The 25,102-nt window shown below is 49.6% G+C and overlaps 6 protein-coding genes across 7 annotated transcripts; 3 read left to right on the top strand and 3 right to left on the bottom strand.

Moving 5' to 3' along the window:
- Positions 1-6,394: 6,394 nt before the first annotated feature.
- Positions 6,395-8,880, bottom strand: FVEG_17707 (hypothetical protein). The gene is made up of 2 exons (XM_018906937.1): positions 7,363-8,880; positions 6,395-7,102 (listed from the first exon to the last, which is right to left on the bottom strand). Exons 1-2 carry the CDS (start codon positions 8,693-8,695, stop codon positions 6,471-6,473), a joined length of 1,965 nt encoding a protein of 654 aa, XP_018762113.1. The 5' UTR covers positions 8,696-8,880; the 3' UTR covers positions 6,395-6,470.
- A 1,310-nt stretch (positions 8,881-10,190) lies between these two features.
- FVEG_14040 (hypothetical protein) lies at positions 10,191-11,898 on the top strand (the record flags this gene model as incomplete). The annotated part of the gene is made up of 3 exons (XM_018903373.1): positions 10,191-10,215; positions 10,338-11,188; positions 11,239-11,898. 3 exons carry the CDS (start codon positions 10,191-10,193, stop codon positions 11,896-11,898), a joined length of 1,536 nt encoding a protein of 511 aa, XP_018762112.1.
- Positions 11,899-13,322: 1,424 nt separating this feature from the next.
- Positions 13,323-14,865, top strand: FVEG_17706 (hypothetical protein; the record flags this gene model as incomplete). Its single annotated transcript, XM_018906936.1, has 4 exons — positions 13,323-13,400; positions 13,462-13,600; positions 13,657-13,862; positions 13,927-14,865. 4 exons carry the CDS (start codon positions 13,323-13,325, stop codon positions 14,863-14,865), a joined length of 1,362 nt encoding a protein of 453 aa, XP_018762111.1.
- A 271-nt stretch (positions 14,866-15,136) lies between these two features.
- Positions 15,137-23,170, bottom strand: FVEG_14037 (hypothetical protein). The gene is made up of 2 exons (XM_018903372.1): positions 17,266-23,170; positions 15,137-17,198 (listed from the first exon to the last, which is right to left on the bottom strand). Exons 1-2 carry the CDS (start codon positions 22,960-22,962, stop codon positions 16,719-16,721), a joined length of 6,177 nt encoding a protein of 2,058 aa, XP_018762110.1. The 5' UTR covers positions 22,963-23,170; the 3' UTR covers positions 15,137-16,718.
- Positions 23,171-23,243: 73 nt separating this feature from the next.
- Positions 23,244-24,606, top strand: FVEG_17705 (hypothetical protein). 2 transcript variants are annotated; one of them, XM_018906935.1, is made up of 4 exons: positions 23,329-23,597; positions 23,653-23,715; positions 23,770-23,861; positions 23,916-24,565. In XM_018906935.1, the coding sequence occupies exons 1-4, from the start codon at positions 23,381-23,383 to the stop codon at positions 24,381-24,383; spliced, it is 840 nt and encodes a 279-aa protein (XP_018762109.1). In that variant the 5' UTR covers positions 23,329-23,380; the 3' UTR covers positions 24,384-24,565. The 2 variants fall into 2 exon arrangements, with proteins under 2 accessions (XP_018762108.1, XP_018762109.1); XM_018906934.1 differs by having other exon boundaries at positions 23,244-23,597; positions 23,770-24,606.
- FVEG_14036 (hypothetical protein) lies at positions 24,550-24,936 on the bottom strand (the record flags this gene model as incomplete). The annotated part of the gene is made up of 2 exons (XM_018903371.1): positions 24,550-24,798; positions 24,907-24,936. 2 exons carry the CDS (start codon positions 24,934-24,936, stop codon positions 24,550-24,552), a joined length of 279 nt encoding a protein of 92 aa, XP_018762107.1.
- Positions 24,937-25,102: the final 166 nt, after the last annotated feature.

Below are 25,102 nucleotides of genomic sequence, written 5' to 3'. Positions count from 1 at the left end.
GAGTGTGTGGTTACGAGTGTGGTTCGTTCAGTTGTTGTCTATGAAGCAGCGCAACTGAAAGCTGCCGTCTGGCAGTGAGTGGCCGACCGGGGTCTGCCCTTGTTGCGTCGCTGTGTCTGTCTCGGTTCCTCCTCTTGAGCGAGCGTCGTCTCAACGGTTAACCAACCGTCAATAATGTCTCAAGCAGCTGCCCAGAATTGGGGTATCCGTACGGAGTAGGTACGTAGTCAAGAGTCCCTAGGGGTTCAAGATCCTCCCTTTGCTGATGCAGTCTTGACCGGTGTCGGATGCGGTCTATACCTTGCCTTGTCTGGTCAATGCCACACAAAACGAGACCATGTCTTGAGATTTTCCATACCGTGATGTAATTCAGGACTCTCGCGACTCAGTCAAAAGCTCGCGGTATCCGGATACGGTAAAGGGTCTTGAGAGATAAACAGGACAGAAATAGCTCGCTCAGATAAATTGATTACTTACCTGCTCTGCCTGTGCGTTAACTGTGGACAGGATGTTTCTCTATGCCGGCACTCATGGTTGGATGGGCTTCGGCGTTCGCTGGAGACAGATCCAATCCGGTGGGTTGACCTTGGTCTGATCAAAGATTTATTATGCCCCCTGTATGTCAACCATCTTCTACTCCGTACGTACGTACATACTACGCAGTACGCTACAGGACCATTACGACAAACGATTTCATTACCTATGCTGGTCCGTGATTCATTGTGACGGGCAGCTTGTGGTTATCGTTTGATGACGGGGTTCGACGAGGAACTTGAGTGAAAACAGCTATAGTTAGGTGCCTCTACTAAGGTACAGTACCTAGGTAGGCAATTCCATTGCTTTCGAATGCCGGCTGTGGGTGGTATTACTGCCGGTTCCAAGTGGTGATACACTACCCTCGGGTACTGTGCTGTGCTGTGCTCGTGTCTGCGTGTTGTGTTGTGTTGTGTTCTCGACAGCGGGATTTCGGCTAAATCAAGAACCGGAGGCTTTTAAGTCAGGTAATGGGCTGCATATTTGAGCCACAGGATCCTTGACAATTGTCACCTTGAGTTCCGAATCCTGTTGCTCTTTGAGGTCCTGCCGTCTGAGCAAGCATGCCTGTTCCTGTCGGATCTTGATGGATGAACTTACTTTGTAATTATACTGTATAATAACGGCAACGGCTATGTGTATGTACATGCGTATTGGATGTTCGTTCATCAATGAATACATACCTACAGTAAGTGTGGCCAACTTTGCCCGGTCCGCGGGGCTGACTATCGTAGGGCGGCAATTGGACAAGCGCGCTCTCTACCTAGGCCAAGCATGTCTCCGCTAGATAGGGAACCTGGCCTGGCTAGGTACCTGGGGCCAAAGGCAATCAAAGTCAGAGCGCTCTGCAAGGTTCAAGGGTCGAGCCACTAGAGCCTTTCTTACGGATGTATGTTGTTTGATTGGGCAGCTGCGGTTCCCGACTTTGCAACGGGGAGTTTTGTTTTTTTTTTGGTCTGTTATTGGGTTGGGTTGGGTCGAGTTGTGTTCTGACTGGCACAGACAGCGGAGTTTCTTCACCGTCATCTCGCAACACCATAGGCACGCACTTGAGCTCAAGCCGGTGACTACCGAAACAGAAGATGGAAGGGAAGGGAAGACAACGGTATCGCCGAACCTTAGTTGCTCTGCCCGTTGCTGAATGAATCTTTTTATCTTTGGCCATTCTGATGATGTTTGGAAATGAGCCAACTGTTACGTACAAAACAGTCAAGGGCCCATAGATTCCCGAACAACCTACCTACCTACCTACCTACCTACCTACCTACCTACCTACCTACCTACTGTACCTACCGAGCATATGGCACTTAGCTTATGATGGATTCAGGACAGAATCCATCTTATTCTTTGGGCTTTGGGTTTTGGGGAAAGAGGGGCAGCGCGTCTTGAGGTGTTCCATTGACATTAACGGTAACGGTGGGTGGTTGCAAGCAGCGGTTGCAGCCGCAGCGTCCCATCCGATGGCTCACACTTCACACTTCACACTTCACACTTGACCGGTATCTCAGCCATCTGCAATACAACGCACATGCTTTTCGCCTGAGACTCACGGCTTTATGTACAGTATGAGTATGTATGTATCTACACATCGCGTGTCGATAATTGATTGTTTCTTTATAGCAATGTCATCGCGCCCGCTCCCTGTCCATCAACCTACCTACCTAGGTATGCATGCATGCAGATGGATCGGTGCTTGCTTTCTATCATGCCTTGTGATAATGTGATTTGACAGGACCCGAGATATCATGATTGCCATGGCACAGAAATTACAGGGCCGAGAACATGGGGCTTGAATTGATGCTGGCCATCTCGACGATGGATCTCTTATTCTGATCCGATCATACGGAGGTTTATACATAACTATTTGAAAGGGCATGAGCAGCATTATGCTCATCATGATCTTCTTGCACAACTCTGGCCGGCATGTTTTATAGATCATCAACTTAGTACCTAGCTGCCTAGGTAGCCCAGCTGGGCGCTCAACCCTTTTTTTCCCTGCCAACCTACCAACGATAGCATTTCAATAGGTAGATTTCTATCATCTTGCATCGTCTCTTATTATCAGCAGCTACTTGTACCTGTCTTGGGAACGAATAGTTCACAACAGTAGCATCATCCCACCCCTCCATCATGAGTTTTGCCTTTCGCCAAAGGGCCAAAGGGGCACCCATCATTTGTGATTCACATATCACTCACTGTACATACTGTACTTCCCCTTCAATCACGGGCCCGACATATGGTTGGCCCATTCGGTTTTTTATTGCCTTCTCAAACTCCACCTTGAAAACCCAATTCGTCGCCGATTCACTAAACCTGTGGGTATGGGCTGCACTCTTATTTTGGAGTGGAGCATCACCAACGGCCTTCACTTGATCAGACAGTCGAGCTAATAAATAAGCCTTTGAGGCAAGCAGCGACTGGGCTTTTGAAAACCCAATGATCAACAGTAATACATATCTACCAGGCAAGCTCAAATCACTGCCCACCGAAGCCACTGCTTAACTACTTGTATGTACTGACTGGGTTTGTTTGTTGCGTTTCAAGCTGCGACCCTTGTGGTATTCTTTGTCTTGTTCCTTTTGAGCTTCTCTATATGGTCAATTGCCGTTCAATGGTTTCGTGACCTTCCCGTCTGGTCGCTGCTCCAGGGGTCTTCTGTTTCACTTGGACTTGGCCCTGACCTCCGAGATGCTCGGCCGGTGCACCGGCCATGCTTTCTTCTGGCTTAGATAGTCTGGTCACTTGAACAATCCACAACCCCTCGGTTTTGATGGAGAAGAAAAGTCGAGGGATTCAGACAACTCGAGATTCTGTTGGTCATCGTACCGAGTGCGCTCATAACTTCCATTGCCTAGGTTCGTAGGTAGGTACTTACACCCACGCCATTCCCGTAAATCCGACATTGGTTGCACGCCTTGCTGTTCCGGGTAATTTCTATCGGACCACCATCGGAGCGGAACATCGCTGCGCTGAAGTATGGGAGTACATACATATAGTATATGGTATTACTCCGTAGATGGTATGTAAGCTAAGAGTTGCGGCTCCTCGGCGCTTCATCAGTCCCTGAGCGTCTGTCTTTCGCTAGGGTGTCGTTGCTTTCTTCTCGAATCTTGGAAGCTCTTGAGACTGGAGAACGATTCAACCCACGCCACTTGAAGCTCCACCGTGTTGGCCTGTGCAGGTTTTTCCATCTCCATGGTGGATGATTCTATGTACCGTACAGTGTACATACATACCGGGCACCGCAGCGCGCTCCGTACTTAGCCAGATCCTTGTCCAGTTATTTCCACTCTAGGCGCTGCCGAGATTCTGTGGGCTCGCTAGCTCGATGTCTGCTTGCAGCCACGTCTCCTAACTTCTCTAGCCTAAAAGGTAGCCTCTGTCCTTAGTTCGTGGCGCTGTCGACCTGTTCGTCAACGTGGGGAGCGGAAGCTGGGGCGCCTCTTCTAGATCTGCCACGTCCAGCCGATTACTATCAGTTATAATCACGACTGGCTTCGCCACCGACTCCCTACATACCTGGAGTTCTTTCAAGACATTGAGGCGCTAATTATATTGAGAAAAAAAAAGTGATACATACATACCATATTGTATGTATGTATTTCTGGTCAGAGGACACAAGGGCTCGGCTTCGATTGGTCATGTTCGAGACGAAACGATCGACGGTCATTTTCATTATCCAATCAAGGCTGAAGCACTCGCATATCGCATCTTGTCAAGAAATTCAGGGTCCAAGCAAGTGGTCCAAGCTGTGAGCTATATAAGATGCAACTAATCACTCTATACGGATGCACACCTACCTTATGGAGTAAATTAGGGAACATTTACGTACTGCTTCCAGAGCCATGGAGAGTCTCACCCAAGTATGAGACTAACTGTTGTATTGCTGTGGGGAATCCTCGACATGGAGAAGCAAAAGTCAAGGCACCTAATAAACTCCAGACAAAGACAATGCGGAAGCAGTTGTATGTGGTCAAACAAGACCATTCTTAATATCTGTTGGTAGTGCTTGGCACGCTTACGAATTGTCTTGCCAATCTGTCAATTGTAGAGATCTTGGTTCATTGGTACTGTGAAGTCTCAACAGCATTCAGGGTCCGAAGAGGCCTCGGAGTCCGGTGGGTAATGTCACATGTGCTGCTTTCACCGCTGATCTGCATAGGTAGTCAGAGCAGGACCATTCAGGTAGACACATACATGGTGTTTCAAGCGCTCTCTTGGTGGTTGGTTGAGGCTGGTATATATCCAACTTATCCATAATGGTTAGGCCTACAAGGCGATTTGAGACTCAGGTTGACCCAAGAGCACAGACTTGTTGGGCCAGAGAGCGTGCAACACTGCAACATCGTTCCCCATCATAAGGACCAGTTTTAATGCCCAAGCTCGACCTGTTAGCTTACACGGTTTTCAATACTGTCGTGATCATTGTGAACAGTGACTGGCTGGCTGCAGCCTAGACCAGACCGTCGTCAGGGTCCGGAAATCGATTACAAGGGCTCCCATGGTACCGGCTTGTATCGAGTTCGATTCAGCTGCCGGGCCCCGAATCTTGGTCATTTTCTTTCAGGTGGTATGGAAAGGCTGGTATCTCCCAGTGAGTTGCATCCAATGGCAGTAGATAGTTGGTGCCGAAGGCTTGCCTCCAACATCAAAGAGTTCCTGATCTGACTACTACAGTACGTACTCTGTACGGAGTTACTTAAGCCCCTTTGACTTTATTAGGGCGCGTAGTGCCAAGACTCTAAGTGGATGATGTGCTTTACCTATATCGGAAGTCGACCTTCAATATCCCCTGTAAAGCTGCGGCTCCTCGGCATTCTTATCAGTTATCTTCGATTGGCTGTGTCTTACACTCCTTTGGGTTTGACAAATCGACATATAGGCTTAGTAAAGGCTCCATGCGGTAGAAAGCCAAGCTGACGACATGCCTGAGGCATAAAGATGATGGTGATTAACCGAGAGGTTTCTACAAATGCACAACACCAACCCAACCCAAGCAAGGGAGGGCATCGAGTAACAGGTACGTACGTATGTGCATGCCTATACGTAGTAGGGAGTGCATACAACATACATACTACATACATACATACATACATACATACAATCTCCTCCACCGCCTTTTGTTCCCCTCCTCTCTGATGCACGATGCACATCGTCAACGCCTTACAAGGGTCATGTGCAGCAGACAATTCCCTCTCTGCACTGCATGCAATGCCGAACCCTGTCGGCCTGTCACATTCTTGTGTTTCTCGCTTCGTCTTGAATAGGAAGTTTTCCGCTTAGCTCTCGGATTCCCTGCCAGGGCTTTAATCTTGGAGGTGCCGGGGGCCTCTCTGTTGGTCTCGAGTTGAGCCTGGTGCCTCTGCAGCACAACCCTAGATTGCCGTTAAATAAATGTCTCGATTGTGGCTACATAACTGGTATCCGTATTGTCTCCGAATATTTGCTCTTTTCTCCTCCCTCGCCTTTGTGGTCATGGTGGCTTGCGGGGCTCCTGTTTAATGATAATCAACCTTCTGGGGCCGCAGATGAGAGGTGATTAAATGACTGGTGCATTGTGGCTGAATCAAGAGGATCATCAATCATTAGTTTTCTCTTTTAACTAACTGTTCCATCACCTGCCGGCGGTGGAGATGACGACTACAGGTTAGGGCGCTTCTTGAAAAAGTGTTATATGTAATATTGCTTCCTGACTTCTGCGCATATCAATTGTGGTCCTGGGCTGAGTTTCTGCCAAGACCCTGTGTTGCCAAATGACAATTCGTCGGCCTTGAAAGGTGCGAGAAGAGACGGATTAGATGAGTCACCCTCTCTGTTTCGTTCAAGGCGGGACCTCCTATGCATATGAGGTTCTATCACACCGTATAATGGTAGTTGCATATTCTTCATATTATGTGGTTGGCTACTTGAACTACCTACTAACCTAGGGTTGAGGCTCACTCCATTTCCCATCTCCCACTCTTTCCCCCATCCTTGAGGACAACTCTCAACCCCTCAATGACCATGCCCTTATCCACAGCCTTGCACATATCGTAAACTGTCAATGCCGCCGTAGACGCCGCCGTCAGCGCTTCCATCTCCACCCCCGTCTTTCCGGCGCACGTGACCGTGGCTACGATCTCGACTCTGTCGTCACCCCTGACGTCGAGATCAACCGCGGCCTTGGAGATCGAGATCGGATGACAGAGCGGGATCAGATCTGGAGTTCGCTTCGATGCCATGATGCCAGCGATCCGCGCGACCCCCAGAACATCCCCCTTCTTCATCTGATTGTCTCTGATGAGCTCAATCGCTGTGCTGTTCGAGAATCGGACGGTGCATGCAGCTTTGGCGATGCGTGATGTCGCCGTCTTGTCTGATATGGAGACCATCCGCGCCTCCCCCGAGGCAGAGACATGTGTCAGCTTTGCGTTGTCGCTGTTGTCCTGTCCTCGGACATGGCGACTCTTGGAGAAGAGTCGCTGCTGTGTGAAAACAGATCGGCCAGCCTTAAAGCTGGGACCGTTATACAGAAGGCATTGTATTCGAGGAGGCATGGCGCGCAATGACCAAGACGGACCAAGTGTATCTACAACAAAAACTCAATTCAGTATTACTTCCATCTCATAAGAGGGTGTCCAAGCCTCAAAGTTTAAGTAGCGAAAAAAAAAAAAAGAAAAAAAAAAGGAGAAAAAAAAATACCACCCTTCAATGCCTCCCCATATGTGCATGATAGTTGCCCCGCGAACAATCTCTGAATAACGTCTTTTGAACCATACACCTTGAGTCTGACATTTCGAATCATGCGTGGATTTTGCACAAGATGAACACAGGGGTGGAGTCACCCACCTATCAAGATCATGGGCCTATTCTTCATATGCTCGAGCTCACCGATGCCCGCATGTTTTGCCTTCTTTCTCTTGACAGCAGCACCAATGACTTCGAGCAGCTCCATCTCATTAGGTGCCAGGCCGAGAGGAGTCCGGTCTGATGTTAACAAGTCCCTCCGCCGGTCCATCTCGATCTGTCTCATGGCCTCGAAAGCCTGCTCATCGATGGGCTCGCCGCTGTTGGACTTCCGCAGGATATCGCGTAGAGAGACCTCAGCATCGCCAAACAAGCACACCTTGAGGTTGCCGTCACCAGTTATTCGGAGACGGTTGCAAGTACCACAGAAGTTGTGCGTCATGCTCGTGATGAAGCCTATTCTTCCAGTGAAGCCTGGAATGTGCCACGTCTTGCTTGTATCGTTCTTGTGATCCTGCACTTTTTGCAGCGTCGGGTACTTTGTCCTGATGAGGTCCAGCATCTCTTGGTAGCTAAACATCTTATTTTTGCTCCATTTGTTACCGTCGAATGGCATGTACTCGATGAAGCGGACTTCAACGTCCTTTTCTTCCGTCAGGCCCACAAATGGGAGCACCTCTCTGTCGTTGACACCCCTCATGACCACGCAATTGATCTTGAGCTTGATGCCAGCACCAAGTCTGTTGAGCTCAAGAATCCTATCGATGCTCTTCTGCACGGCCTCGAAGCCTTTCCTCCTTGTCATGATCTGGAATTGCCAAGGGTCCAGAGTGTCGAGGCTCAGGTTGACACCTGTCAGCCCACTCTCGATCATGCTGTCGAGCTTCCGGTGCAGAGAGATGCCGTTGGTTGTGATGCAGATCTCCTTTAGACCATGCCGTCGCAGCTCTCCAATCTGTTGCATCAGAGGTAGGATATCCCGCCGCACAGTCGGTTCTCCTCCCGTCAATCTGATCTTAGTCACACCCTGCGAGACAAATACGGACGATAAGAGGACAATCTCTGGAGTTGTCAAGAGCTCTCGGTTTGGCGACAAGGGTACGCCTTCTTCAGGCATGCAGTAGACGCACCGCAAATTGCAGCGCTCCGAGACAGATATGCGAAGGTAATCATGTTGTCGATGGAAGGTATCTGTGAGGAAGTCGGAGAAGGGCTTTGAGTCTCGGATGCGCCGGCGGCGAGACTGTAGGAGGTCGATCTCTGGTGTTGCAGAGGGAGGTTCGCGGGGTGCCTCTTGGGGTCTCGCAGAAGCTGTCGCAATAGTTCTGAAGGAGGGACAAGCGAGGAGCACTCGTGAAGGAGCCGTTCGTTGTAGGGTAGGTTTGGTTTTGGCTAGGGCCGAAGCTTTGGAGCCTAAGAGGCGAAGCAACGACATATTTTTGAGGCGTTATACGGAGTAATACCTACCAAGTTATATACTTGACAAGTGGGGTAGGATGGATGTTTAGGTAAGCGTATATATATATATATATATATGAGGGGCTCGTTCCCTAAGATTCCATTGTTTCGTACTATCATGCGACAATGGGGCAGAAGAGAGAGAGAGAGAGAGAGAGGGAAAAAGAGAGAGCGAAGAGGTTGGCAAGTGAAGGGATAATAAGCTGACCTGGTGTCTCTGTCGGCCGTCGGCGCTTCGTTTAAGAATATCTTACCTTAGTCCCAACCCTAGGTAGGTACCTACACCTACCTATCATGACCTTAGTTAGTAGGTAAGTAGATAGGTTAAATACGTAAGTATGAAGTGTCTGTCCCTCCTTGAGCTACGGTATCCAATCTTATCATGGGGCCCGCTCGCCACAATTCGATCCCCGCGCTGAGCAATGGAAACAGCCTCCAGCCCAGTAACATTACCTAGGTACCTAGGTAGTTCAAGCCGCGGGGTTGCACAGACTGCAACATTAACGTTAGTTCGAAAGTGGAATGTTAAAGAGGCATTGCTGCTATAACTTGTCAGCGGTGACTGTTCGGCCAGGGGATTATAGCCAGGTGGAATACTCACTCGTTCGACGTGGAATTGGCTCTTCGTCCAATACTTACTCTGTAGGGTATGGTATCTACCTATTTCAGAATACCTGGGGCTTGTTCGTGTGCATGATACAAATCCGTCATGGAACATGCATATCAGACCCTGATAACTTGATGACCAATTAGGTAACACTAGCTGACCTATGTATGAGCAAGGATATTCATTCCCATGATGCGCCATGCCTACCTAACCTTACCTTATTATCATACGCAAATTAGTATTTCCGCATAAGTACTAAACACAAATCCGCCTGACTTAGACGCACTCAACATAGCATTATAGGCTGGCGTCTCCAAGGTTTTGATGATAGGTGAGTTACTGTAGTCTAGGTATACTGATGAATACAAACAATTACCTAGTTCCTACTATTTCCTTGACATCGCAATATACGTACCTACTACGTATGTATACAATGGAAGGCTGGCTTGGCTACCTTGGTCGGTTAGTAGGTCCAGGCTTGTTCAGCGAGCGCATCAAACCCTCCACTTTAACAGCTGGTGACGCTAGCACAGATGAGGAAATATCAAAACATTAAAATATCCCCCACCTTTAATAAGTGCTTCCTCACTACACACTAACTATCAGATTGAAGACAGAATAATTGAGCCACCCAAAAGGGAATCGATGCTAAAGACCACTACAACACAAAGAGAATCGGATAGATCGAAGCAAGACTTGAACGAGACCGTCGCCTGACCTTTCCCTTTTCCTTTGGTACCTACCTTAGTCAACTACTTTGTAACCCCGCCCTCACGATTCGATTGCTCTCTCTCTCTCTATCCCTCTCTCTCTCTCTATCCCTCTCTCTCATATCTTTAACACCTCTCTTCAAGTGACAGTCGTGATGCATTCCTCACGTATCTTCAAGGGTAGGCTTAATCTACTTTCCTATACCAATTCTAGAACACATCAACTCTCCTGGGCTCAGATCCCACCCCTTTTCTCCTTTTAGACAGCACCTGAGACGCTGAACACTGACCAGGATTCACAGCATCACCTCATTGCGTGCCCAGCCCCGACGGAAGATTCATTGCTATCCTATCATCGCAGAGCATCACAGTGCGCTTAGCTCTCTCGCTCTCGATTGCGCATATGGTCAAATTGCCCTCAGATCTCACGACCCCCGTAACCACGCTCGCATGGTCACCGTCATCATCTCGTATCCTTGTTGCAAGTGCCGATCAGATTTATGTCTCGTCAATAGTTGACTCGTCATTTCGTGCCACGATCAAGAACCCTGCAGTTGGAGGTGGAAAGCAGACACTTGTACAGTTTGGCGCCCATGATGACGAGGTCTTTGCGTGTGCTGCATTTGGCCTCAAGTTTTCCATTTTCGATCTATCAACTTCCAAAGCTATCGAGATAAGCAACCCCAAGTTTCATCTCCCCTCATCCGCCCTCAGGGGCCTTTCTGTACGACCCCAGACGTCACATCTTGCCATCTTGACCCGGACAAATGGTCGAGATGCTGTCAGTATTCACCATCCCAAATCGAGGCAAGTTCTGCGATCTTGGTACCCGGAAACAGTCGACGCTCATGGCTTGAAATGGACCCCTGACGGCCAATGGCTTCTGCTATGGGACGCCCCGACACATGGGCATAAGCTCTTACTCTACAGCCCCGACGGCCAGCCTTTCCGCTCTATTCTGGCATCCAGCATCACGGAAGGCGAGGATGCCGATCTCGAGACAGGAATCAAGAATTGCAGCCTCAGTCCTGACGCGTCGTTCTGTGCCATGGGCGATGGCAGCAGAACAGTGGGCGCTCTCAGCACGCAGACATGGAGAGGTGGTCTGAAATTTGTGCATCCCACTACGGTCGTCCCCAAGGACACTCTGCAGGTGAGCTCACTTCATATAGGGCTTGCTTTCATTCTCACATATTATCCTAGGTCTGGCAGGAGAAGCTGAACGATTCGTCCCATAGAGGGAGCCCGTATGCATTTCTTCGTGCGAACCAGATGGTCGCACCTCCGAACCGACTGGCCGACGGCAAGGTCCCCAACGAGATCAGAGCTGGATGTTCTTCATTGGCCTTTGATGCATCTTCAACTCTGTTAGTCACAAAGCTTGATGATACCCCTACCACGCTGTGGATCTGGGATGTCACCGCCGCTGAGCTTCGGGCAGTACTCATGTTTCACTCAGCAGTGGACTTTCATTGGCATCCCACTGCCCGTGAGCTTCTTCTCGTGACATGCCAAGATGAAAAATATCGTGGTGTGTCCTTCGTTTGGGACCCCCTGTCCGAAGGTCCCAAGCCAGTCTCTTTGGGCGCTTATTTGCCAAACGGAAAGATTGTTGGAAGGACTAGAACAACATGGATCAACGGTGACCCCGAATTCCCGGTTCTGATGATCTCAGATGCGCAAAACGGAGTCTTGGTATCGTGCTCAGATGGGGCACAATGCCCGACTCTATGGCGCGAGGGAGCAGTTGGCGATAGAACCATAGGATCGGTACAGGATCTTGGAGACATTGTCGACATATCTTCTCTGATGCCGGACGACACATCCACTCTGGACGATACCTTCTCTTTCAAGCACATGTAGAAGAAGCGTCGCCAGGGCCACCTTTGTACGGCACAAACTGAATGACCTCCTTTAGGAAATGACTACGGCTTGGCACGTGTAAGGTTAAAAAGGGAGGGGAAGAAGGCTGGACTCTGTTGGAGATGATATCCCGCATTTGAGTCATTCCAGTGGCTAGGCGTGTTACACAAATGGCGCTTCCATTTGATGTCAAGAGCATGACTGCATATCGAGGCTGTCATAAAAGACGTGTAGTTTCCTCTTCTCTCGTGGTAGCACAGCTTGCAAATTGCACTTCCAATAAGCAACGGATCGAATCCACGTTTTGTTGGCGCCACGGAAGCGACATGCGCGCATGGCTGCGAAAAGAGACATCAGGTAATGGGTTACCACTGCTCTTGTCACCGTGAGATCAAGAGAGAAATGTTGGTACCTTGCGCCGGGCATTCGATCATCGCCTTGAATGTCGATGGATCTGTCACTACTCAACACCCAGCCAACTGAGATTTCGTCAGATGGTGGAGCAGTGATCGCAATATGATATGTCATTATCTCATGCGGGACTCAACCCGGTCCTCTGCATGTCGACCAAGGAGAGACATGCCTAGACATTTACGGCCGGTGGCTTGGATCGATCTACAGCACCTGGGCAGACAGCTGAGTCGAAGGACAACGCCTAGGAGAATCTGCACCCTCTGAAGATTTCTACTCTAGCGTCCAAGCGCGGAATGAGCCTATTTAGTTTCGCAACGACACTGAACCCTACGGCTCCGGACGATCTGCCCCTAGCTGGAACCCCACATCTCGAGGCTGAGAGTCAGGATGCATGTCGAAACGCTGACAGGGATTCTCGGGTTACACTGCACCGTTAATCGTCCAGGAGGAGGCGAGCTTGCTAGATCCAGGCTTGTTAGTCTCAACGTTTCTCGGCGTTCTCTCAATGCCGAGACGATATGCGCCTCTGCAAACCACCCATATTCCGGTGTTATTTCCAGACCCCGGGGCGCCCAAATTATGGCCCGATGCTGGGATCGAATGCAAGCGAATCCAGAGCTGGTAAAGAACGATTTAAAAGCAACGTTTGGGAGATGCTAGGCGGGTTGTTGTCTCTTCTGATCCTATCTTGTCGCTCCCATGCTAGCTGTTGCGAGAAGCTAGATATAAAGCCTACAGACGGCCTTTGCTTGTCATTGATTCACAACATGACCGAGCCTGACTCGAAGCTTCCAAGAGCCTTCATTCGGAGCCCTGGAGAGCAGCGTGACTCAGCGATCAGATAGTACAGTTGGCCGCTCCCAGCTGTCTCTTTACTCGTGCGCACTCCCCGTTGCTTCTCATGTCATCGTCATACAACCTTTTGAATTTCTTTCCAAACTTTTGTAGCATCGCACGAGACCTCGTTCGGAACTGGAAACTTGTCGGCTCCGTGCAGATTACTTCAACCTATGCCTGCCGAAGCTACAGTCCAAGCGGACGTTGGTCCCGGCGATGAGACTGGCATCTACTACATTACCATTTGCAACGTACTGTCTCTCACACCCATCATGACCTGTGCTACGGTAACAAAGCTGACTACTCTTTCAGTTACCATTCGCAACTTCGTGGCAGGAGTTGAAAGACTGGACACGTACAGCGTGCGTGGTGGACCATATCGAGGTCTTCCAGAGCAGTACCTCAGGATGGGTCAGAGTCCGGGGAAGAGCGAACTTTGAAAGGGCTTGGGGTAGGCATATATATCGCAAGACGAATGAATATGTGGCCGAGCTAATATGGTAGTAGCACTTCTCAACGGCGGCGTTTTCAAAGGTCGCTCGATCATTGCGTCTGACAGAAACTGTAAGCATTCTATCAAGATCAAGGAGCTTGCTACACCACCGCAAGCCGTCATTTCACAGACACTGCAGTATCAAGCCACACCTCCCAGCCCCTATGTCCTGCCAACTCAGATGGTTATGTCTCCGCAGTATTCTGCTGCACCTGGACAGGTAAGCTGGCCTGTCTGAAGACACGAGCTTTGAAAAGATCCCGGTAATAACTCTTGGACTCTAGTACTACATAGCTAGTTACCCTCCAGTCAACAGCTCCCGATTCACCACTCAGTCTTTCTCGAGCCCAAGCTACTCCCAGCAGCTACCAGTCACAGTAACCACAAACACTCCTGCAACTTATGCGGCTGCCAGCCCTGGGAGCTACTACACATACAATGATACCAGCACTCGGTTATTTGCCCCAAAACCAGGCGCAGTCTCGTACTCTCCACAATACCAATATGAAGGAAGCCAGCTTGCTCTTCCTTATCGCGGTATTAGTGAGCATCCAGGGTACTACCCGAATTGCAGCTTCCCCAGCGGCGATTCATCCTATAGGTCGGAATACGTGGTGCCGGAAACACGCAAGCTATGTGTGTCGCCATTCCCGCAACAAGCGGAAGCCGATGAGGTCAAATCTTGGGTTCAGCGCAAAGTGGACAATGACAAGATCGAATCCATCGAGATACCCAAGAACAGCGACAGTAATTATCTCAGAGGATATATATTGGTTGTTTTTGAGAATGTCGCGGCCGCGAATATTGCGACGAAGCAGTTCAACAAAGCACGTTTCCAAGGCAGAAGAATGATAGCGCGACCCACTCGGGAGGATGTAGAGGTGGAAGAGCTTGGGGAGCCCATCGTTTCGCATGAATCGTCAAACTGGGCCGACTTTGAGAGAAGCGAGGCGAATGTACCAACTGCTCCATCCCGCAGGAGAGATGATGGCCGAAGACGGAACGAGAAGCCCCAAAGGTCAAAGAACAAGGGGCCCAAGCCAACGGGATCTGATAAAATGAAGGCACTGGAAAAGAAGTCGTCTTCAAGCAAGAAATCTTCGGGGTCGCAAGTGGACAAGAAGTTGCCATCGAAAAAGGCATCCTCCAAAAAGGAGACCAGCGTCAAGGATGAAAAGCCGGTCATCGTTGATGGAACCTCCTATCGTCATGACAAGCATTGATGTTAAGATACTGCCCCTGGATAGAACGAAAACGAACGAAAACGAACGATGCAGACATTTCAGCAGATGTCTATTAACCAATGCCAGGAACTGCTTAACGACAAGTGACGGACAGGCCAGAGTCGGAATTTGTGACCACTCGACAAAGTAGCAAGAGTTGAATTATCATCACTGTTACTATCATCACTGTTGTCCTAGCTCAACTGAAGACCACATGAGCATGTTCTACTGTGTGACTAGCAAGCATTAAAGTCTGACGCAAGGTCAAAGAGCTGCATGTCAGTGAAAAAAAAAAAGTCTCTGCCACTTGGGTCTACTATAGAAAATGCCACAGCCTGAATCATTGACCCTTGCAAAGGCCGCGCACCCTTGAGGATCAGATAACTTCTATGTCGCATATGTGCTTTAGCTGGCCCAGATTGCGTGGAGAGGTCAGAAAAAGAAAGGAAACCATCTCTGATATCTGACATCCCTACAATATACTACCCACCATGCCATCCATGGTGACACAGACCAACAAGAGTCTGCGTAGGCCCACCGACACTCTTGTCTCTTTTGATACGGGGTTTTCCCGCCAAATGGATCAAAAGAGAAAAGTAAACGTAAAAACAAACCTGCCTGCCAGCCCTTGTTTGGCGCCCGCCTTAACAGTTGGATGGATGGCTACCTGTGCTTCTCTTCAGTGGAGTTCTCCCGATTGGGTTTCCTATCTCGTTGCTCTCGCTCACCAACGATAACATTGCCCAGTCAGTGTATGGGCTTATTTAGTCTGACATGGCTATGTTATTCCTGACCGTGCTAGCTGATGTTCCAGAAGCTGGTGCGTACAACCCCCGAATATTCGCGGTGTTATTCCCCCTTAGACCAACTCTAGTCGATGTTAGCTTGGAAGCTAAAAATTAGAACCTCGAACCGAAAATACGTAGGGCTATCGGCCTACAGTAAGTACTGCAGAGCCAGAGAGTACAGTGACACTACCTATGTCTCAAAGATAAGGGCCGAGTAAAACAGCAGAGCTGTTGTTGTACACCACAAAATGGAGGAGGCCATAGGTGCTTCGTGTTTGTATCTTCTTGTGTCACGACGCCATAATTATATGTGTAACCATAAACCATATCTATCCCATTGCATGCATAAAAGGCCCCTTCGTAACCCCCTTTCTATCATTCTTCCTTCCCGTCCCTGTGCCACACAGAGTGAATCTTGGTGATTGGTACTCCGTAGTTCTGCGACTTTCAGACTTGCATGTTGCTATCGTATGCAGTCCATATCGATAGCACGGCATATTGCCGATAGCCCCGAGCATGCTGTATAGTGACTGGAGCTATGCCCATGCAATGCAATGCAATGCATACTTGGCCCAGACAGAACACTGGGCGGATAGGCTGCAGCGATCCTTGTGTAACATGACAAATGACTCCACAGTCTTTCCATCGGGGGCACGCCGGCCGTTGGGCTAGCTGAATCGTATCTCGTCGAATCATTCTACCTTGGGCTTTAGCTGGAGGTTGCCGTCTGGTACGTGCTGCAGTTCGTCGCCCGTTGCCGTCCCCCTGTCAGCATGTCTATCTAGCATCACAAGCGGTACTTCTGCTTCCCCGATACACGCCCCTAAGGCTCTCAACATAGATGGCTTGTGGTCCTGTGCGGTTCTGCGTCTTTTTTTCTCCCCCCCCTTTTTTTCCTTTCGTTTTTGTAATAGGTATGTGTATTCGACTGAAGGACGAACATGAGTTTCATGGGGTAGCCAAGAAGGAATGGAGCTTAGGTTTGGGAAATCAACTTTGCTCATAATGGCTCAACCTCATCGCCCACCTTTGTATGGATAGGCACCTCGTGATATATACGTCATTTCAACCTCCAAAGTCCATCTTCAGTGCAATACTTGGTTGCCCGGACTCCCCTGTTGCGGCCTTGCTCACTTGGCCTGTGGTTTGCCGGCCGAAGCGAATCACCTCTTCGAGGAACCCCTTTTGGCCATCGCTCATGCCGCCTACGACTGCTCTGAACGTCTCCTGATCGATCGCGGCAAGTTCGAGTAATCGTGCGCTAGTCTCTTGGTATACCTCCTCACCTTCAGTTGTTGCTCGGGCCATTAATGTCGGGATCACCACTGCCATAGCCGCCAAATGTCGGTCCCTAACGCCCGTGCCCACGTATTGGCAAAGAGTCTGGGCAATTAAAGATCTAGCATTCTCGGGATCCTCAGGGTCCGTATCGGTCACAAAGGCTACAAGTCGGGGAAACAGGTAACGAGCAATACTGAGATCAGCACTGGTTTGGGATGGTTGGAGCAGCAGTGACTTAATGCAGTTGGCCGCGATCTTGGCAGTCTAAAGTAGGCTATTGTTAGTTGATGTCCCTAGAGTGGGGGGTGAAAGTGAGCTGGATAATACATACCATTCGATCAGTGAGACAGTCCATCAACTCCTCAAGATAACGGGCCACAAGAGCCTCAGAAGCTGGAAGGTGATTCTGGCCTCCAGCAAAGAGGATCGTCGTAGCCAACAGACAGTTCTTGACACAAGTAAGGGATTGAGGAGCTTCACGCTTCTGTGCGTTGAGGTATATCGACAGGAATCGGCGTAGGCACCCCTGCAATTGAATATCGGTGGAAGATGGCTCGCCATTGCTGTGTTTCCTTCTTGACTTGGAAATGCTACCGACGAAACGCTTCAGCGTGGACAGGGACTGTGGGACTATGAGATCCTGGCAACCAGGCGTTGATAAAATCGTGGCAAAGATGTGTATGATGCAAGCATGCAGATCGGTTTTGATGATAGCTGGAAAGACCTCTGCGGCGTCCACGAGCGCGTTGAGAGATGACCGTATGAGAAGGATGGCTTCTTCATTCATCTGGTGCCTGGCTGGCTGGTTGCCTTCTGAAAGATTTGGAAGAAGTCCTGTAAGAACAAGAACGATGATTCGCGTCAGCTCAAAGAGCTGGTCGATATCATCAGATAAGTCGCCCTCTTCAGTGGCGTGTCTCCTTGCAGAAGGGTGCGCAATGCACAAAACGCTCGCGATCTCCACGATCACACCTTGAACGTCGAGGCTCTCGGTGAGCACTAGACGATCCAGTAAGTCCATGGTCTCGGAAAACACATCCGGCCTGTAGATAGCATGGCCAGACACACTCGGGTGGAGGATCTTCTTGAGGGCTTGAAGAATGGCTAGCGTCTGTTCGTGCGTGGCCAGAGAATCGTTTTGCCCAGAACGCGTGGCAAGCGCCTCAAAGGCCAGACCGAACAGAACAAAGAAGAATGCCACAGGCTCGTCTCTGTAGTTGATGTCGGAATTCTTGCTCTTGCCGCTCGCTGAGGGACCATCCGATTCCTTTCCATCGAGAGCGTCAAACACAAATTCACTATCCTGTTCGATCAAGCTGGCAATCGCATCTACCAACTTCAGCCAGGCATCCTGGTAGAACCGCAGCAATGTCTCGCGGTTCAGGGCTGCATAGATGGTGTCGAGACTCCCAGAGAGTGAAGGGGGCCCCAAGGTCATAGAAATGTCAGGCTCGAATCGAAGGCGTGCGAACTCACGAAGTGACTCCAACCAAAGGGGCGTCAATGTGCCGATGTGAGGCCTGAGCACATCCAGAAGATATTTCTGCTCTGAGCTTGCAACCTGGAGCTCCGCCCAAGCAGAGAACACCGATATCTTGACCATGACCTGCGCATTGGAACTCAGGCTTTTCAGGTCACCAATTGCGGCATTCTCACTATCTTTGGAGAAATTCTCTAGAGCGCTGACAAGAGTCTTGAGAATCCTACCCATGCGATCTACGTCGGTGACAATACCGATTGAGATGAAACTGGCACAGACATTAACTGCTTCTGAAGCAAGTTCAGGCGATGAGTCGGCTGCGAATGCTGGGGTAAGGGCTGAGCTGATTTGAGCTTGATACTGCTCCAGCAACATCACCTCTTCAAAGTCTGGATCGGGTGTCTTGCCAAACATCTTGAGTATGTCTCCTATGATCTTCAGGCCCCAGATACGGAGCTCCAGGACACCCGAGGTTGACGCCGAGAACGCCATGCGAACAACATCTGCAACTTTGCTCTGAAGATCGCTCTGGGCTCTGGACTCTCCATTGGCAGTCACGTCCTTTGCAATTATCAAGAACATCTCATCGATGCAGCTCAGTGCAAAAGTCGTCACTTGCCATCTTAAAGACTCAACTTCAGAAGTAGCCTTGGTTTCCTTCTCATCTTTAGCAGCACCAGCAGCAGCAGCGAACCCAGCAACCTCCTCGTCTTGCAGGTCTGGTAGGCCACTGCCTTTAGATCCAGATTGAGTCTCTTCTGTCTTGGGTCGTGCTCTTGTCATCTTGAGTACAGCCTGGAATCTCTGAAGCCAAGCATTAGTCTCCGTAAGACATGTGTGATGCATCCAGTTGCGGATGATATTACGAATCCCGTCATGAGAGGGAACGGTGTCAAGGACGAGCCAAAGCTGTTCCTCAAACCCGGTTTCTGCTTCTCTGAGAACGTCCTGTGGATTCCGTTTCATCATATTGTGTATCCCATCCACTGATACATCTCGTAAAGTTGTCGATTCAGACATCAGATACTTTTGAAGCAACTTGACGTAGTCAGCGAACTGCATGTGCCCAGGAGCGTAAAGCGACACATGCTCTAGACAACCCAGCGCAGCCCGCTGCACCAGCCAATCATCTTCCTCACGGAAACGGTTAACAAGAGTGAATATCAGCTCTCTTGACTTCGTGGCATCCTGCAGGTCAGGACCCAGGACGTTGATGAGGGAGTCAACGCAACGAGCGATAGCGGATGTCGTAGAAAGTTCGAGTTCGAGATTCATTGTAATTGCAGAGGAAATCTCGGCATGATGGGTCTCTGAAACGTAAAGCTGAACAAGCATACCCAAAGTGCTGGGAACGTAGCCAGCAAAACTTAGCCCCGAGGCGTCGGCTGCGAGTGATAGTGCTTCGAGTGCCCAGAAATGGACTATCGGGTGAGGGTCATTGCAAAGAGACATTAAGATGCCGAGGATTGTCTTCAGGTGGTAACCGGCCGCCATGCCACCCACCTGAGTTTGGATGGACCCAAGTGCCATGGCACAGCCCGCTCTCGCACTAGGTTCACGGTTGCCCACAATGGTATCGACTAGGTACTTGATCTCATTATTCGTAAAGCCATTTCCGTATACATTGCATAAGCGAGCAGTAGCAGCGTAACCCAAGCTTCTGACATGTTCGTCTGGGTCAAGGACAAAGTCGCGAACGATATCTTGGAGCAACGCTTCCACTGCCTGGTTCGAAATATCACCGCAAGGCGATTTTGTCTCTTTCACAGCTACCCTCATGGTAGCGAGAATAGCCGCAGCAAGGTTGACATTGATGGCGGCCTTGCGCCCAGGATCTCTGATCAGAGTGCCAGCAGATGCAAATGTCCGAATCTGTTCGAGTATACTCTCTTGAACCTTGCCAGGAGTGAGTGGAAAGGCGAATGCAAACAGCTGAATGGCCGCATTGATGACCTCTGTTCCAGGAGGATCAGGGCTTGAAAACGAGTCTGGACTGCCAATATACAGGACAGATGCATCATGCTCTAAACTGCCACAAATTGGCGAGCGCAAGAGGTTATTTATCACGTCTTCTGGGCTATCGAGCTCATCTGTGTTCCCATCATCGGAGTTTTCCTGCTGCCCAGGGAGCTTTCTAACACGGGGGCCAGCAACAAGGCCAGTAATTCCGAAACCCGAATTGTCGCCCACATCCCAGACAGACTCGAATGTAGCAGCTGCATTCGCAATCGAGGCACTCAAAGTGTTTGGTGCATAGTTCTCCGGGTCAGCGAAGAGTGAAATCGCTAGTGTCAGCAAATTAGACTGCAGGAGTGCCTCGCTTCCACCGGCAGGACTGAGGTTGACAAGCTTGACGTAGCATTGCAAGACTCTGCGCTGCACCATCATCTCAAGATCTTGGAGCTGTAGAGCAGGGGCTAGTCTCTGACTGACGTCGTCAGAGATCTTTTTAGACGGCAGAGTTCTCAGGAAGGCCGTGGTATTCTGGAGCATGGTGGCTATTCTCTTTGACACATCCACAGTCAAAAGACGACTGTTGAATTCGAGGAAGGCCAAAATCGAGCCCATCGCGCATTCTCTGACATGAGTCAGGAACGACACCTCGAGGAAACTTCGGGCTGATGTATTATCTTTGGCGAGGGGTTTTGGAAGCGCATTCTTCCAAAGCAAAAGGAGCTGTGATAGATGTATCTTGACAAAGTTTGGCCCCAAGGACATCAAGCCTCCAATAAGTACCCAAGCGACTTGAATCTGTGTGCTTGCAACCCTGAGCTGCGCTTGACTGCTCGATTTCAACATATTTGTCGCAATAGTTAACACGCGACTGTTGATCTCAACTGACCCATATAGTGGACGAGCAGGGCTTGCACTCAGAGTCGCGGCGAGTCCATGGGCAAATCCAATGCATCTTCTGGGAGAATTACGTCCCGATCCGAGAAGGGATAGTTCTCGGTTCAGGCTGTTCATACAAACAGAAAGGCAAGGAAGAAGCTGTTGGGGGCAGGCAAGGACAAGCGTCTTCATGCAGTGAGATGCAAATACCTGAACAGTATAACTGGAATGTTGCAAGACTTGCAAGAGACCATCTCGACATGATTCTGCGAAGGTGTTTGCCGCAGATCCTAGTGATTGAATAAGCGAAGACACAGCGCTCAGCGTCGCGATCAGAGTATGCTTAGAAGGTTCCGGCCTTTCTGCTAGAGCTTGAGGGTAGTTCTTGAAGATATTGTTGATAAGGGATTTTGCAGCGGATATCTGGCCAGACTCTCCCAAAATCTTGCGACCAATGACATCTTGTATAACGATGTCGACTATATTTCTGGAAATCAGAAGACGATATCGATTGTTGGCGATTGCAGAGTGACCCAGCACATCTATCGCGAGACTCTCGACAATTTTGAGATAGTTTGTCTCAACAAGCTTTTCTCCCAGGCGCCTGAAAAGCTTGCCATAGCACACACCAATGGCTGCTCGGATTCTGTTTGAGGCTGTTGATTTTACATATTGGGATGCCAGGTTCTTGAGTATATCCGTCAGAGACAGAGCTAGCACTTGACTGCGCTTGCCTGAAGGAGCTGGGCTCGCTGATCTAGAGGGAATGTCTAGCTCATCGTCGGCAATATTAGGTATCGTTGACTGGCGTTTCAGTGCCTTTTTGGTCTTTTTCCCCTTTGGTGACGCTACCTCTGGTGGACCGCCCTCTGAATGACCCTGGAACAGGGCCTCGGCAAAGCACTCTGCCGCAGCCAGTCGGACTTGAACTGAAGGACAGTCAAATGCTTTGGATATTGCAGCTTCGAGTTTGTCCAGGTCACTCGAGTATAAGAAATGAGGCGTGTGCCTGAACAATGTTTTGAGAGTCCGGCAGGCGGAAGCAACGACAAGATGGCCTTTGTCGGATGAAGCATGATTTCGCCCCTGCTTCCAGATATCACGCGCAATCACTTCGTCCATGCTAGCTTCAACCATACTAACGATCTTTCCAAGGGCGGTAAGGCATGCTGCGCGGATTCCAGCATTGTTCGAGGAGGACTTAAGAAGCTTGAGTAAGGTTGAGCAAGCAAGGGGGTGCAGCCCAATGGCGCTATCGCCAGCAGAAGCGAACAGATCGCCTAGGCAGACAATAGCCGCATGCTTGGTCCGTATCTCAGCATCGGACTTTGACTTTCCACTCGATATAATTGCGATCAAGTCGTTGATCGTTTCGAAGAGCAGCTTCCTGTCTCCAATTCCGAAGATGTGTGCTAAGCACTTCCCCAAATTATTCCGGATGACTCGAGAAGGCTGTGGTGAAGAGAGATTGATTATCTGGAATATTTCCTTCTTGAGATAGAATTGCTGTGCTGTGCAATCATCCGCTGCCAGGTCAAGGACGTGCTTCGTCAAGCTCGAGACATAAGTGAGCAGGAAAAGATCCTGCTGTTCGGCGGGGAGGGACTGAAGCTTCGGGAGATCGAGCTCTGGGTTCGTGGTCGCGGTATCAGAGGGAGCTTGCGCTTCGGGATTCCGTGCTGGAGCTGGAGCTTCAGGCTCCTGTGTTGACGACATTACGCACGAATTCGACGCCGTCAACTAAGTGAGAGCTCAAACAATACGTGGTGAAGTCGCAGGAGTAATTGAATTCGTGGTCTCTTGCTATGAATGTTTCGAGAGGTAAGACTAGTAATGGATACCTAAAGTAGTGGAGGTGAGTAGCTGACTTTGAGATCCCCTAGACTCCAGAGGCAGGTCACCTACACAGGTTACCTTGGCCACATGCCACTTAGGTACCTTAGGTTCCATCGCTTCTAGGAGGTACCTACTAACCTAGGAACCACCTGAGCCGTTGTGGGGCACCCCCAGCGTCCGGAGTTTGGCCGATTCACCCTGAGCTGGGTCATGTCTGTGAAGATTCAGACGAGAAGTGACGAAACCCGAAGATTTCTTTGTTGCCAGATTCTAGACTCGAGTCTCCCCCTCGCTCATTATGGCAACACGAAAGTGCCTGAGCCCGCTCATAAAGGCACCAAAGTCAATTGCCAACTCCATCTGTCATCAATGTCAACGATCTTTCGTGACGACACCTACTCAATTGGCTGGTCACAACAAGTGGTCTAAGACAAAACACATCAAAGCTGTAACTGATAAGAAGAAGATGACTGAGAGATCTAATTTCACTAAGACGATTGCTATGTATTCAAGAAGTAGGCATCAACATGTGCGTGTTCATGGCCCAAAGGCTTTTCTAATATTCGATAGTGTATGGAGATGATGTCAAATTCAACCCTCAACTGGCCACTGCAATAAACGCTGCAACAAAAGGTATATATGCACCGTAGTTTTTAGCCTGGAGTTGTGTCTGACTCTTGGTGTTAGCAAGTATACCAAAGAACTTAATCGAGGGCGCAATTGCACGAGGTCAAGGTCGTTCAGCCACAGGTGCACAGCTCGAGTCTATGTCTCTGGAGGTCCTCATGCCCCCTGATATCGCGATGGTCATCGATGCTGAGACAGACAATAAGACTCGGACCCTTCATGACCTGCGCCTCGTGGTGAAGAAGGCCGGCGGAGTGGTTGGTTCAACAACCTTCTACTTTACAAGACGTGGTAGAGCCGTTTTCAAAGCCAAGGAGTGCGGACCGTCACTCTCAGATGTTCTGGACGAGGCGATTGAGCACGAGGGGATGGAAGATGTTGAGGAACTGCCAGAAGGTGACTTCTTGGCTTGGACCCAGCCAAACACGTTAGCAGCCATCACCGAGGCCCTGTCCAAGAAGTTTGAGCTTGAGATTCTCGACGCAGACATTGTATGGGCACCGAATGAGGACACAAAAGTCAGCATTGATACAACAGAGCAAGCAGATGCTCTCGACATGCTCTTCAACGGACTCAAGGAATATCCGGAGGTCAGAGCCATTTATGCCAATGTGCGCCAGGGAGCTGTAGGGGACGCAGAGTGGGACAAGGTTGAAAGAAACCTGGATGTATAGAACATAGAACATCGACGAGTTCTTAACAAAGATGCTGTATTTTGCCCATGCCAACAGAGGGGGAATATTTCCAGTACCTTCCAAACGCCATGAATACATCGATAATGCTGTCTTTGCCGAACCCTCTGGCTAATAATGTACATGCTTGAATCCGATTCGCTGGGCTTCAAGAATCGGACTGGCCATTCTCGGGCTGCTGTGCTGCTCTTTTGCGTTCCTCCTCAAGCTTTTTGGCCTGTCGGAGCTTTTGTCGCGCCACGATGCGGTCATACTCGGCTTTGATCTCGTCTCGGTCCTTGGGGATCTTGTTGCATTCTTCGGGCTTGGGCCAGAAGCCAGGTACGGCAAAGCGGTTATCGAGGTTGGTGCCAAAGTAGAACATGATTCCGATGGGGAACATGACATACGTGCCGAACTATGGGCATGTCATGTCAGTGTCTTTGTTCATAACTCGTCATCGTTTTGGAACAGGGCCACTTCGAAACTTATAAAATCATGCTCTAGGGACACAACATAAACACACCTTGAACACTTCTAGGTTAAGGCCACCCATTTTGAATGTAGTCTTCTTTGGCACCTTCTTAGGCAATTGAGTTGATGCTGAGAACGGAGGCAAAATGATTGTCGTGCATTGGATGACGGGATGATGCTTTCTAGCTACATACCCCCGGTAGAGCATTAGAAACCACTAGGTACCCCGCTATAAAAATCAGATCACG

This window comes from Fusarium verticillioides (genome assembly GCF_000149555.1).
Source record: "Fusarium verticillioides 7600 chromosome Unknown supercont3.27, whole genome shotgun sequence".
NCBI classification, from domain to species: Eukaryota; Fungi; Ascomycota; class Sordariomycetes; order Hypocreales; family Nectriaceae; genus Fusarium; species Fusarium verticillioides.
This window is presented reverse-complemented; position numbering and strand designations above follow the sequence as displayed.

Bases quoted from the DNA above. Each gene is read 5' to 3' on its own strand.
- FVEG_17707 (XM_018906937.1), bottom strand. From the start codon at position 8,695: ATGTCGTTGCTTCGCCTCTTAGGCTCCAAAGCTTCGGCCCTAGCCAAA. The intron at 7,103-7,362 runs GTGGGTGACTCC...TTTTTGTTGTAG, and splicing joins TAGGCCCATGATCTTGATAG to ATACACTTGGTCCGTCTTGG.
- FVEG_14037 (XM_018903372.1), bottom strand. From the start codon at position 22,962: ATGTCGTCAACACAGGAGCCTGAAGCTCCAGCTCCAGCACGGAATCCC. The intron at 17,199-17,265 runs GTATGTATTATC...AGCCTACTTTAG, and splicing joins ACTGTCTCACTGATCGAATG to ACTGCCAAGATCGCGGCCAA.
- FVEG_17705 (XM_018906934.1), top strand. From the start codon at position 23,381: ATGGCAACACGAAAGTGCCTGAGCCCGCTCATAAAGGCACCAAAGTCA. The intron at 23,598-23,652 runs GTAGGCATCAAC...AATATTCGATAG, and splicing joins GATTGCTATGTATTCAAGAA to TGTATGGAGATGATGTCAAA. The intron at 23,716-23,769 runs GTATATATGCAC...TCTTGGTGTTAG, and splicing joins AATAAACGCTGCAACAAAAG to CAAGTATACCAAAGAACTTA.